The 13,819-nt window shown below is 49.1% G+C and overlaps 1 protein-coding gene across 1 annotated transcript in view; it reads right to left on the bottom strand.

Moving 5' to 3' along the window:
- Positions 1-13,104, bottom strand: part of FSTL1 (follistatin like 1) — a 56,621-nt gene extending 43,517 nt beyond the window's left edge. The window contains exons 1-2 of the mRNA XM_064465690.1: positions 12,983-13,104; positions 12,813-12,872 (exon numbers count right to left, since the gene is read on the bottom strand). Coding sequence (XP_064321760.1) covers positions 12,813-12,872; positions 12,983-12,985 — 63 coding nt within the window. The 5' untranslated portion in view covers positions 12,986-13,104. The remainder of the gene's footprint in view (positions 1-12,812; positions 12,873-12,982) is intronic.
- Between the last annotated feature and the right edge of the window lie 715 nt (positions 13,105-13,819).

Genomic DNA, 13,819 nt, shown 5'->3' with positions numbered 1-13,819 from the left:
AGGCATGCAAGAGACAGTGCATTTCCTCACCTAACGCATTAACAGACTATGTTAGCTGTTCTCCCCAACCCAGGAGCCTGTGCACTCACACTGCCTCATGAGCCCGTCAGCCAGCTGGCCTGGTGTAAAGGGACCTGCGGCAGAAGAGATACCATGCTTGGGGCACTGGTTGGGGAGTGTACGAGCTCTAGCAGAGCTCGACTGAAGCTGCCTGTCAGAGGACAGGCTCCAGCTGGCCGCAGTGCTGTGATATGGCCCTTTGTCTACTACAGGGCATGAGCTGCACTGAGCATTCATCCCTCTGGCCCCCAGTCCAGTCAAATATCACCTGTGGGGTCATGAGGGTCAAGAAGCCTCTAAATATTAAACTTTAACTTAAGTGTGTATCATAGGAAACTTAAAAACAAGGCTTTAGCTGGTAAGAAGAGCAGCACGTTTGAGTACTGTGGGAAGACTTCTACTATCAAAACCTTGCCAGCTATGCTTCCTGATGGTGTGCATGTATTAATGGATATAACTCCCTAATATTAAATTAGGGCTCATACTGTTTTTGTCTTTCTTCTTTTTACAAATTATATTGCCCAAGGCTGTACAGATTCCCAGCAACAGCACGTGGAGATGCCTGCCATCACGTGGCAAGGGAGAGCTAACAGACTGGGAAAGAGGACGCAACACGTGGAGACCCAGTACTGAACAAGGGATTAGGAGACATACCTTACCAGGAGACAGCTTGAGGAGCTCGGACTGTTTAGTTTGCCAAAGACAAGACCGGGAGCGGTCCTTGTGCAGACCACAGTTACAATGGTAGGGAACAGACGCATGGTACTAAAAGCCTCTTCTGTTTAGCAGATTAAACACAAGATTCAGTATCCAGAGATCAAAACTAGAAAAATGCAAGCCAGAAATGAGGTGTAACAGCATGTGGGTAATTAACCACTGCAGCAACATACCAAACACAGTGGTATTTTCCATTTCTGGTAATTACTTAATCAAGACTAGATGTTTTTTAAGACATGTTTTAGAGTCCTAAGCAAATGGAATTAATAAAAAAAGCTGGATATATGGGCTGTATTATGCAAGTGGGCAGAGACCTAAAGCACAATAGCTCCTCCTGGCCTTACCACCTACTAATCTGTGGGGAAAATTGCCCCTTTTAGTGTCAGTGGAGTTGGCAGACAGCCATATTTTCAGTGACAAGACATGCTGACGTTTACATTAAATACTAATAGTAATAATAATACATGTATTTCACCCACACCTCTAATTTGAAATTCTCCAAGCTCTTTACTGTCACTATGTCAGTAAACCTGACAACTCACTGGCTGATAAATTGGCATTATCATCCCCCTTTCATCCAGCTTGAACTTTTTCAGGGTAGCTAATCCTCTGCTTACCATTTACATGGGAACCAGTACAGTCAGGCTACCTGTTATCTTGGGCACCTACTTTTAGGCCTCTTGGTGAGAAAATCTTCTCGTAAGCACCTTGCAGAAGGTCTCAGGGTGAGAAGTGGCTCAGCACACAAAACTGCGCAGCAGCTGCCTACTCTGGATGCTCATCCCCAGCACATACTTCACAGCACACAAAAACTCTGTTTCACCTCCCTAGAAAAATTCTGGTAACCATGTACATTTTAAGACCAGAAGTCAGCAGTTAAAACTGAGAAAGAGAGAGAGAAAGGGGTGGGGGAAGAGAGAATTCTTCCTAGTTGTTTTAACAAACATTTTCATACACGACAGACACACACACAAAAAAAGTAATTTCCATTAGTTGCCATGGCAACCAATGAAAATTGCTAACCCATCTTCTCTCTGTTGTCAACCTTTGGCAGACCTGCCAGGGCAAGCAAGCAACTATGCCCTGTGTAAGATTCTCTACTTAACTAGAACATACAGCTCAAAGGGAAACCTACATTGTCATAACGTCAAGTGTTCCCCTTAGAGCACACCTCCAGTTTGCCTCATCCGAGATAAGAATGGCCAGAGAAACATTGCTGCTCTCCTCTGAGGGCAAACACACTACAGAAATGCAAGCCCCACTGCGAGACACCCCAGCACTCCCACCTTATGCCCTTCCTCTTTCTCTGTGGCTCCATAAAAACATTCAACCTTCTCCTCCTTCCCACCTGTGGCCCATACAAGCCCTTTTTGCATATCTTGACCGCCTGGCAAGAAATTGCTGTATCACAAGCAATTCTGGTCCACATTTTCTCTCCATTCCCCTTCTTGTTATCATTGTTGATAAGGATAATGACCCTCTGCCATGCCTGCTGCATCTTCTACATGAGAACTTTTAAACTTTTCTTAACAGGAATGCATTCAGCTTCCTAAACCCTTCTGAGAGACACAGCACCATCATTATCTTTATTTTACAGACCTGAACACCTCAGCTTAGAGGAATTAGGTGCCTTGCCCAAAGCCTACATACAAATCATGGCATGGTGCTAAGAGTGAGAACAAATAGGTCTGGAGAGAAGAATCTGTTTGCATTTTCTTCATGCCTACAGGCTCTGAAGTTGTTTGAACCACACATGCTCAGAGTCCCCTTTAGTTCCTTCACCCTGCCAAAACCCCACAGCAAATAAACATAAACCTGAAAACAAAACAAAAAAACCCCAACAGCTGTCTCTGTTTAATGCTGGTTTACTGTTGACCTTGCATCTGCAGCCAGGACAGCCTAACTCACCCCAGCATCTGGATGTGTGCTGCTGCACTGCAGAAGAGCTTGGCAGTGATTTGTGAGGAGGTATTAATGCCCAGCTGTTCTCCCATCTCTTTTGGTTTTCACGTGCACAAAGTTAGGAGTGGCCCAGTCACCACACTGACACCATGCGGTTTCAGGCTATTCAGATACCACAGCAAGATTCAACACCCACCCAGCACAATCCAAGATCCCCAAATAATCTACACTGATTGCAGATTTTGCTGCTGTCCCTTCCTCTCCACCATCCCAGGTCTGGGTTGTGGGAGTTAGCAGCAAGTTACTCCGTAACAGGGCTGAGCAAGCTCGCTCTACACATCTGCCTGTACATGCACATGAGGGGTAACAAACCATGTTTTGTGCTCCACGATTAAGGACACTTTGGCTCAGTTTTCTCCATGACACCCTGCTGGGTGACTACACAGAGCTCAGAGCACCAAGAAGGGAAGGATACACCATAATGTGTGAAGCCAAGCAACAAAAAGCTCTTCTACAAGCTGCTTCCCAGATTCCTGTCTTGAGGCTGATTGTATTTGGTGGCTATGAAGGTACGAACAAGGATCAGAGGGGATTACTCATAAAACGCTTCTCTGGTCTGTAGTGAAAGTTGATCTCATGCTTGAGCTTTCCCCTCAGTGTCCTGGTTTCAGCTGGGATAGAGTTCATTTTCTTCACTCTAATGGTATAGTACTATGGTTTGAATTTGGAATGAGAATAAATGCTGATAATGCACTGATGTTTTAGTTACTGCTGAGCAGGGCTTACACAGAGCCAAAGCCTTTTCTGCCTCTCACCGCACCCCACCAGCGAGCAGGCTGAGGGTGCACAAGGGGTCGGGAGGGGACACAGTCAGGACAGCTGACCCCAACTGACAAAAGGGATATTCCATACCATGTGGCATCATGCTCAGCATATAAAGCTGGGGAAGAAGGAGGAAGGGGGAGGACGTTCGGAGTGATGCCATTTGTCTTCCCAAGTAACCATTACACATGATAGAGCCCTGCTTTCCTGGAGATGGCTGAACACTTGCCTGCCCATGGGAAGCAGTGAATGAATTCCTTGGTTTGCTTTAGTTGTGCACGCATGGCTTTTGCTTTACCTATTAAACTGTCTTTATCTCAACCCACGAGTTTTCTCACTTTTACTCTTCCGTTTCTCTCCCCCATCCCACCAGGGGGGAGTGAGCAAGCAGCTGTGTGGTGCTGAATTGCCAGCTGGGGCTAAACCACGACCCTCAGCGAGGGCAGTAACTACTGTACCACACTGTCTATTTTTACAAGACTTAGAGGAACAAAGTAGGTTGTAGGAAATTAACATGCTTCACTAAACATGGCTGAAACTGACTGTTGGGTTTAAGAGTTACTTGAGGAGATTGAAAGCTACCAACAGAGAATAAGATCACATAAAGCTCTGTTTCTTTAGACAGTCAGGGAAAAATGTTCTGCTTTGACAGAAGGAAGGAAGCTACAAGGATATTAAGAGAGGTGGGTTAAGCATGTTGCTGAGGGGCCCCATAAACTGGCTACATGTACAAGGTGAAGAGAACTTCATAGGAGAGGCTCTGATTATCCTTGACACAGGGGTGCAATTAGGACTGTTGAGACAGAATAAAAAGATTAATTGGTCTACTTGTTCATAGAAGAGGACCATGAAGATAAACTTACTGACTTCGAGATAATTCAGAGCATAGTATCATTTTTCAATGGAACAGGAAGGGGGCATCACTTACTGGGATGTGTAAAACTGGATTTGACAAGGCACTAATGGCTACGGTTTGTACAAGCAGCTACTAATCCCAGGGCATGCAGTGATACCTTGTAGAAGAAAGACTCTGTTTCTCTAGAAGGAGATGCTTTGAACGATCTCAAAAAGCATTATCACATCTGTCACTAGCCCCTCTGCAAAGCCTGGTGAAACACATGGGCTGCGAAGAATCATCCTGCACGCGTGTGCACATCTTCCTGCATACGCTTATCAGGTGAACAAAGGTCTGAGGACATGCCTCTCACCCTCTTGAAAAGTGCTCCCTTCAGGTAGGCAGGACCAGTCACATCAACCCATCCATGGCTCAGCAACTGATGTGACCAAGGAGGCACCACGAGCAGCCAGCAATATGTGCCACCGGCCACACTGCAGCCCCGACCCTTCCATAGATCAAACAGGGGAATGCTCCTTGCCAGGGAGAGCACAGGCCACCTGCCCATCCCTGGTTACGGGAAGGGCAAGGCACCACTTGCTGAGCTGAGTTCAGCACATGAATTAGGCAAGATGCCAAGGCTTGCTCTTCACCTGTGCACTGGGTACAAATCAGGCAGTTAAAGACAAAAATTTTTAAAAGTAGTCTTTCCTTACCCTTATACATCATCCTCTACCAACGAGTCTGGAACCCAGTCCTGGGGACATGAGAAATGTTGCTCCATGAGAAATGGAGCCTCTGTTGCAATGTGACTTCTTGGCTGCCTGCCCACAGGGCAACTGGAGAAGAGGAGTGCCATCTGAAGAAGATTAGGCGCATACTACTGCAGCACTCATCATCTAGGGGCTGGAATACCCCAGAGCTTGCATCACGCAGAGCAAACATGCTGTCCTCAGATGGGAATACCATGGCTTTTGTGCCAAGCTGAAGGGTTGGTCCCCTGCCACCTTAATCTTCCAGAGCCCTGGGTTTGAATGCACGAGCTGCAGACCGGAGCCGGGTCACAACCTTTCTGGTTACCCCTGAGGAATTTTACTCACCCAGACAACGAAACGATCCAGACATAGCAAAAATTCCCTGAGGAAGTTTCTTCCTCCTACATATAGGAAACAAGACAACAATTCCAATCCCTCGTACTTAAGCTTCTTCAAACATAAACATGAAAAAGTGGCCAAACACAGGAGGGAAAGAAAGCCCCAGCGCACCAAAGAGTACATATGCAAAGAGTTACATCATGCAGAAGGAAAGCTCTTGGCTTCGGGCTACAATTACCAGCACTTAAATGGCAGGGGCCACTCTAGCGTGGAGGCGGGGCCCCCCAGGCACCATCTTCCGGATCAATTAGTCATCGGGAAAATTCCCCAGACAGCGTGGTGCTGGAGGCCAACCTGGCACCTCACCAGCACCTGCTGAACGCTCCCTCTTCCGTCTGTCCTGGCAGATGGACAAAACCTCCTTGCTCTGCCCCTCTGATGCTCAAGCCCCAAAATGCCTTGCCCTGGCAGCAGGATGATGAGGAGAGAGTGGCCAAGGGCAGAATTTCTGATGGCACGAGGCACACCCAGGCCACGGGCTCCTGAATTAGGACACAGTTCACCAGTACATCTCTCCATCAGAGGCAGGTACCTTTTCCAGCCCACCCATCACCCTGCTCTTGCTCCTCTCTTATCCAAGATTTTAATGCCCTCTTCTCCCCTCCCCTGACTTGGAAGGCTTGAGAAAACCATTTCAGGCTTGAGTCGTACTCCTGCCATAGCCACCTCTGCAGCAGGTCCTTCCACTACTTCCCTAGGCCTCCCCACAGATAAAGAAAGAAAGAAGTTGTTTCTGGCTATAGGTAATCTTTGAAGCTACCACTATTTCTTGAGAACTTTTGTTGTGGGGAAAAGCTGATTGAGTGTGGAAAGGTCCACCAGCATCCATATTCCCAAAGCCTCTTGATCCTGTATCAGGACTGAGCTAGTAGCAGGGATGGGATCAGGAGGAGCATGTACTGTCTAGGGACAACCACCAGTGGGTGACAAATAGCTGTCCAACTGGTCCTTCTGCTCTTCCAAGCCCAGCACTACCCCGGTTTGGAGCATAAGTGTGCAAATCCTCTCCTCCTACCACTCAAACCCAGCTGCTCTAACTTGGTGTTTTTACCTGATTCTCTCCATTGTTCCCTCAAGCTGGTTTGTTGCTCTTTGCATTGCAAGGGCCTCTACACAGATCTGATAAAGAGGAGAGGAAAAAAAACAAACCCAAATTCATATGCTTACAGCTTTAGCACTGTGTAACAGAGCTGCAAAATGAAATGAGAGAAGGATAAAGGAGAAGGAACAACAAGAAAAGCTGGTTACTATGCAGTCCACTAAAAAGCATTGCAGTATTTAGAGAACATGGTTAGAGATACATCTCTGGGACAGCAGTTGACAGGGTACAGCCAAGAGAAATGCTGTACAGATATCCATCCTGCAATGTCCAGACAGAGGTGAATGAGATGGGTTCTAACAAGTCTTTCCTCTCAACCTCCTGGCCTTCCTGGTGTGTAGGGTATTTCCCTCAGACGCACCCTCTCCCCAGTGAGACAAAAACAGATTCCGGTCTTCAAGCAGCATTTAGTTTCTTCTGCCAAAATATTTGCTTAGCTGTCAAACAGTGGAAGGTGGGATCCACCTATAGCTGAACTAATGAGATACTAAATCCCTCTCTGATCATCCACCCTAAATCCCTTGTTCTTTCCAAACCTGTTGGCCCAAGAGGAGCCTCCAAATTCTTTCCAGGTTATGGACCCCTTGACACACTCCAAAGAAGGTGTAGGTGTCTCAAGAAATTCCAGATATGCAGACTGGAGCATGAGCTTGCTTTTCTTCATCATCTCTCACAGGCAGCCTACATCTAATCCACTGCCCCAAGCAATCACAGGCCCAATGTCAGAACCGAGAGGTACAGTGAAATAAGGGAGAGTGCTAAGGCATAGAGCAGGCAGTAAGATTTCATAGGAACTTATATGAATTTCACTCTGGGTAAGTGGTTTGCACAGCAGAGAAGGGACATAGTCACTCATTACTGCTGGCTGGTGTCTTCAGCCGAGATCAGAACTGGAACACACTTGAGAGCAAGTAGTATGAAAATGCCATGCAGTCACTGCTCATACCACAGTTATCTGTGCTTTAATATAGCACTGAAGCCTCCAGCCCTGTTTATCTGCCATTTGTTTATTTACTGCTGCAACGCTTGGGAATTGCAATCAGAGCCCCATACCGCAAGAAGCAATAAGCCCCTGCTCTAACTTAGTACACTAGCTGTGGCAAAATCTACAACCCCTGGGAAAGTCAAGAGGTATATATCCGAGGTATGCTTCACAGCGTAACAGCAGTCTGCTCTTCTCTTTCACTAGGCTCAGAGATAACGTTGAGAGATATAAATCTCTCAAAAAAAATGCTGGTTTTTTTCACAGATTAGCTTAGACATCATATGACAGCAGAGGCTGACCCCCCTGCAAAGACAGACGCAACCCAGCTGAATAAGGCTTTTCTGGGAACCAATCTCATCTAGCTCACAGGATGATGTGATCAAAAACACAGCCTGGTTAATAGGAGACTCATGAGCCCAGAAAGACACACCTGGCTGAGATTTGTGACAAACTCTCTTCTGTACAAAGAGAAACATTCCCCAGCTCATGTAACACCACACAAGAAAGATCAAAGGTGCCCCAGTGCCTCCTGATGGGTAAGCAGCTGTACCAATAACAGCAGCTGGAAAATGCAACAGGAGACTCCCAGCCAGTCCTTTCCTCCTCTGCTGGGAGCGGAGCTGCCTCCCAGGCAGCCCCCAGCGGCAGCCCCCCTGTTAATTACCAGCAAGGAATTTGCACTCCGGCAGATAAAGTCATTCACTCAGCTCCAGTGCATTTACACAAAGCAGCTCCGATCTGACAGCAGCTCATTCTGAGAAGCAGCATCAGGGTGCCACGTGCACCTACGTGCTATGCAACATTTCTTCTGCTTCAGAGCTTGCACCGCGCATGCTGCTGCTTGGAAGTTACTGTCCCTTCGGAACAGCCAGGGAGGTTGTTTAAACAGTTGTGGATGGGGCATTTGGCCAGTGACTTCAGCACAGCATAAGGTGCCTCAGACAGAACCACCTGGTTCATCTCCCAGATTCTGATCCCTGGGATCATCCACAGCACAGCAGCTGCCCGATGGCCCAGCACCTTAAAAACCAGGCTTTGCACAGATAAGCCTGTGCTGTGTTCTCAGGAGAGAATCACTTTTGCCCTGTCTTCTCATTCAAAGAATGCTTATCACCGTGAGGCAGAACTCCAACAATGCCTGGTCTGGCACTCAAGGGCAGGATTTCAAGGAGGAAGATACCTATCACTCCAGAACCAGCTGGAGGAGAAAAATGGATGCAATTCTTCCTTCCACTGAAGACTGCAGACGTGCCTGCCAGGCTAGACCTGGGAAGCTAGTTTTATTACATTAGTGACTATTATATGTGACTGCTGGGTTTTATTGCACAGAGCCAGTGCATATTAAAACCAGCCCAAGTTATCCATGTGATCGGCACCATGCTGTCTTTTTTTTCCACTGTCATGGACAAAGTATCAGTGAGAGGAGGACTGAACTACCGGCAAAGTCTCTATCACAAATTTTAAAAGACAAATGGACCCTTCTTAAAATGATAGCTTCAGGGCCAAATACAGCTATTCAATTACATCAGGATCTCAACTTCCATTTATTTAGTTTCATTTATTAAGACTGCAGTTTTTAGTCTTCACTGCTGCAAAAACGTGGGAAAAGCTTAACCAAAGCAACGTGATGATGCTGGCCAGACTCTGCGGACGGCCCAATGGGCAGAAGCACACCAGGCTTTATGAAGACCAGCTGAGTTCCATCTCCTGCAGGGCACACGAGCACTCTGCTGGCAAAAGGGGTACAGGACTGGGAAAGGGTTGAGTGTTGCCCTCCCTACATGCAAAAGCAGTCACATTAGATGGAGAGAAAGCGCTCAGGTGAGTTAAGCAAACAGAACTTAGCCGAAACTTTTGTCTTTTCCCTCTTCCCCATAATATCTCTTTTCGGCTTTTCACATGGAAAAATTATACTGAGGGAAACGGAGGTGGGGTGAAAAAAATTAATCCCAGGGTTACAACAGATGTAGACACCGCAAACACAGTGATATTAGAAAAGGTTATAAATCTGCCTCCAGATGCTTGTCATCGCTGTGTTGCTTGGGGGTTATAGTCCACTCAGATCTGTCAGTAGATCTCCTTGCCAGATGAGAGGGTCTAGCCCTCCTCCTCTAGCCCCTTTTAGCCCAAATGAGACAAGGCAGATTAAACTGCTTACATAACTCTCTTCAAAGGCTCGCTCATTTGGCCAGAAATGGGTTAAGGATAGTTCAAGGAGAAGAGCTACAGATCCCAGATATTAATCTGAACAGCTAGAAACCTGGCAAGGAGCAGAAGGCAGGCCAGGGCAGTGACCTCTCCTCTTGGCAAGGCTGGATTCAGAAAAGGACTTCTGTCCACAGCCCACACCACAAGCTGGCATAAGCCTCTTTGTTAATGTCTAAAATTCCTGGTGACAATAACTTTCTTGATGACTCTAAATCACGTTTCAGCCAAAATTAAAAACATAAAAGCCCTCACTCTTATTTTGAAATAAGTATCCTGGTGGGACACAACAATGCTGGTGTAATTCAGTGGTACCACCAATGGAAGTGCTCCTGCGCTCCTCCCTTCAGACCTCATAGACACAGTCGAACAGTGACTGGACTCCTCTCCAGTGTTAACTAGGTAACTTACTCTAGCAGGATATGAACAACTGATTAACTTTTAATACATTCATCAGACATTTCAAGCCTCTCCCTTTTCCTCTATCGCAATGGATGCTTCCCAAAAATCACTCCATCTGCTCCAGAAAGCCCCAGCTGGAAACACAAGCAACTTCACCTCCGTAGCACCCCTGTTAATACTAGCAAACGGCCACCTCATTGAGACTCTGACCCAGGAAGAAAGAGATAAAAAGGGCTGTCTGAAGCTGGTGGCCGGCTTCCATCCGAGGAGTACAGTTCACTGTCTATTACTCTTGTGAGTATTACTGAACCGGGCCAAGAAAAGCTCCCAAGTTTTGGCACGTCTCAGATTTTCCAGTCTGCACAAAATCATGCCAGGAACATTTACTGAAGCAATTTCTTTCTTTCTTTCAAGACTCTAATTACGCACCTAACAATGTTGTAGAAACGAGTGTTGTACAAAAACCCCAGTGCAGTTCAGATACAGTTTTGCCGACAAAACGATTACAAGCTTAAGGCCTGGTGTTAATATTCCGAGTGTACTGAAAGGCACAAAGTGCAAACTGCAGCAGAAACAGAAGAGAGAGGTTATCACTTCCAAAATCTGAAAGAGGAAAAACCACACAGGGAAATGCTATACTAATCTTACTAAATGCCAGTGATGCAGAAGAGTGGTAATAAGAAATATTTAGAAGGAGGCAACCGTCAAAGCCATCTCTGAAACACAAGCAGCTCACTTGCAAGCAGAACCCAGCCCCTAGAAAATGAGACGGTCAAGATATCCCAGAGGGCAGGGTACTACCTGTGCGTGAACTGATGTTCACCACTCAGCAGCTACCAGCAACAAGGAAGGAAACTGAACCCCAAAACAAAAGTCGTCTGAGGTGTCAGTTTTCCTTGAAACCAGACCCAGACCTCACTCATCACTCTCAAATTTTGCTGAACTTATACTGGAATCGAAACAAAACATTCACTGGTTTGACACCTGGACCTCTACCCCTGAAAACAGTCAAATCATTCATTTATCCACTCAAGCATGAACTGGCCTTTAAAAACAAGTTTTGAACATGACAGCTGTGTGTTTTTCTTACTTTTAGTTTGCAGATGATGCAGAGAGACATGACAGTGCTTACGCTTGGGAAGCCATCCAGGTACTCCAAATTAGAGTACATTAGGCAAAACCCAGGATTTAGCACTTTGACTGCATCATCATAATGTTAGCAGCACTGGTGAAATCAGAAATCAAGGGCTAAACACACCTTCGCTGCATTCCTCTTGGTTACTGACTCCATGAGGCTTTACTCACACCACTGCCATCACTGTTTAGCTGTTATTGTCATTCATCTTATGGATGCACTGCTGTGCACTTCCTTCCTACAGAGGTTTCGCTGTACCTTGACCAGGCCCAGTTAAGGTTTATTTAGGGTTCCTAAGAAAATGAATAAAACCAGTCTGGCTTTCTCAGGACAGTGTTGGAGACGATGTGTGGAAATGCTGACTACATAAGTATGCCATGCTTTGGGAAGAAAGTGCATTACAATATTATCATGCACAGGCAGATGTGAATCGCTAGCCCATACTACAGCTCAGTCCTGCTCCCCTCGGTTTTCATGATAGCCATGACTAGAGCTATAGCTTGACAGGGTCTGCTTGCAACTGCCCTGTCTCACCTCGGCTCCTCACATGCCCTGGCGTTTGCATTGTTTGTCCCTTCAGCGAGCAGCTGGCAGTTGTGGGGAGTTTGCTGAAGAGCTTTGCTTATGGGGACAGAGCAACAGCGATGGGCTTCACCCTAAACCCCAACTCTCTTTACCATAAGCCAGGCAGCACAGTCCACGGGTGGGAAGCAGAGAAAGAGGGAACCGTTTGTAGGAAATCGGACCTGTTTATGCATTTTTGGTGGGTTTTTTCTATTTTATTTTTTGTCCAGAGCCAAACTGCGATGCTCTAGGGTGGGGCTCACCATCTGGGCGAAATATGTAGGGAGAAAAACTGCAGGCAGGGGGAGGACGAGCCGCCCCCCGAGCGGGACCGCTTCCCTCCGAAAGCAGGCTCAGCCTCCCTCCCCAGACCAGCTTGAGTTCATTTTCCTCAAATCGCTTCCACATTTCCCCTGCCGTAATTATCAAATATTTTGTTTCTGACCTCACTTTTACGGAGGCCGCCGCAACCGGGGAATTCAGGCACCGGTTATTTTCTGTCAACTGAGCTGGGGGGAATTGCGAGTTGGGGGCTTTCAATGCCAGTGCAGTAAAAGAAGGGAAGAAAAGAGAGAGAGGGAAGGAAAAAGCGGGAGAGGAAGGGGAATGCCCAGAGGAGCCCGGCCGGCGGCTGGCGGGGTGGGCCGGTCCGGCCCGGTCCGGTCCGGGCGGGGAGGCGGCCCCTCGTCCCCACGGAGGGGTCCGGCGGCCCCTCAACTTCCCTCCCGCCCCGGCTCCTACTTTCCCCCCCGTCCCAGCAGCTCCCCCTCCCCGCTCCGGGTGCCTCCCCGCCGCGGCCCAGCGCCGCCGGGAGGGGGGGACGCGATGGAAAGGCCCGAAACGGACCCCCCACTCCCCCGGCCCCTCACCCCGACGCCCCCCCTCCCCCGGCCCCTCACCCCACCGCCGCCGCCGCCCCCTCCGCCGCTTACCTCGGCTCGCAGGCGGGCGACGGCCAGCAGGGCGCAGAGCAGCGGGAGAGTTTTCCAGATCTGCAAGAGAGGGAGCGGGGTGCGGTGAGAGCGGGTCGGGGCGAGCGGGGCCGGAGCCTCTGCTGCCGCCGCCGCCGCCGCCAAACTTCCCGCCGGGCGGCCCCGCTCACCATACTGCGGGCGGCTGGTGGCACCGGCGGGGCAGGAGGAGTTGTGGAGGCGCCTGCTCCGGCTCCGGCTCGCTCGGGAAGGGAAGGGCTCCCCCTCACCCCGACCCGCCAGCCCGCGGCTCCACCCCCGGCCCGACCCCCGCCGCCTACCCCCGCTCCTCCCCGCCGCCCTTCGGCTGTGCCCCCGGGCCCCTCGGTGCCCCACGGTAGATCTCAGCGGCTCTTTGAAAGCTGAGGGGCGCCCTGGGGACTGGCCGGGCCCGTTCCCAGGGGGCTCGGCACCCCCAGGCCCAGCGAGTGCCTGAGGCGGGGTTCCCGCCACGCCCCGCCGGGCCTCACGCCCTAGGCCGGGCAGAAGATGGCTCCGGGGAGGGTACCCCATGCCCTTGGCTGGTGGGGTCCAGGAAAAGCGGGGGGTACAACCATCCACCAGCTCGCCCGAGAACACTCCTCCGAGGGTGTCACAGCCACCGCCCCCCACGTTGTCACAAAAAGGGGAAACTGAGGCACAAGGTGGCTTCTCTGCAGGCGGGGTGCAGTAGGAACCCACGGCCACCATGAGCCCTGAGCCCACGCTGAAACCCCAGCCGTGGCTACGGGTGGCATTCGTGTCAGGATGCAGCAAGGTTTGTAAATAAGGGTTTAAGCCCCTCTCTTATGAGGAAAGGCTGAGAGACCTGGGTTTTTTCAGCCTGGAGAAGAGAAGACTGAGGGGGGATCTTGTCAATATAAATATCTGAGGGGCGGGTGTCAAGAGGATGGGGCTGGACTCTTTTCAGCGGTGCCCAACGACAGGACAAGGGGCAATGGGCACAAATTGGAACACAGGAAGTTCCA

This window comes from Phalacrocorax carbo, chromosome 1, assembly GCF_963921805.1.
Source record: "Phalacrocorax carbo chromosome 1, bPhaCar2.1, whole genome shotgun sequence".
Classification (NCBI taxonomy): domain Eukaryota; kingdom Metazoa; phylum Chordata; class Aves; order Suliformes; family Phalacrocoracidae; genus Phalacrocorax; species Phalacrocorax carbo.
The sequence above is the reverse complement of the archived record's forward strand: the minus strand, read 5'-3'. Positions and strand labels throughout refer to the sequence as shown.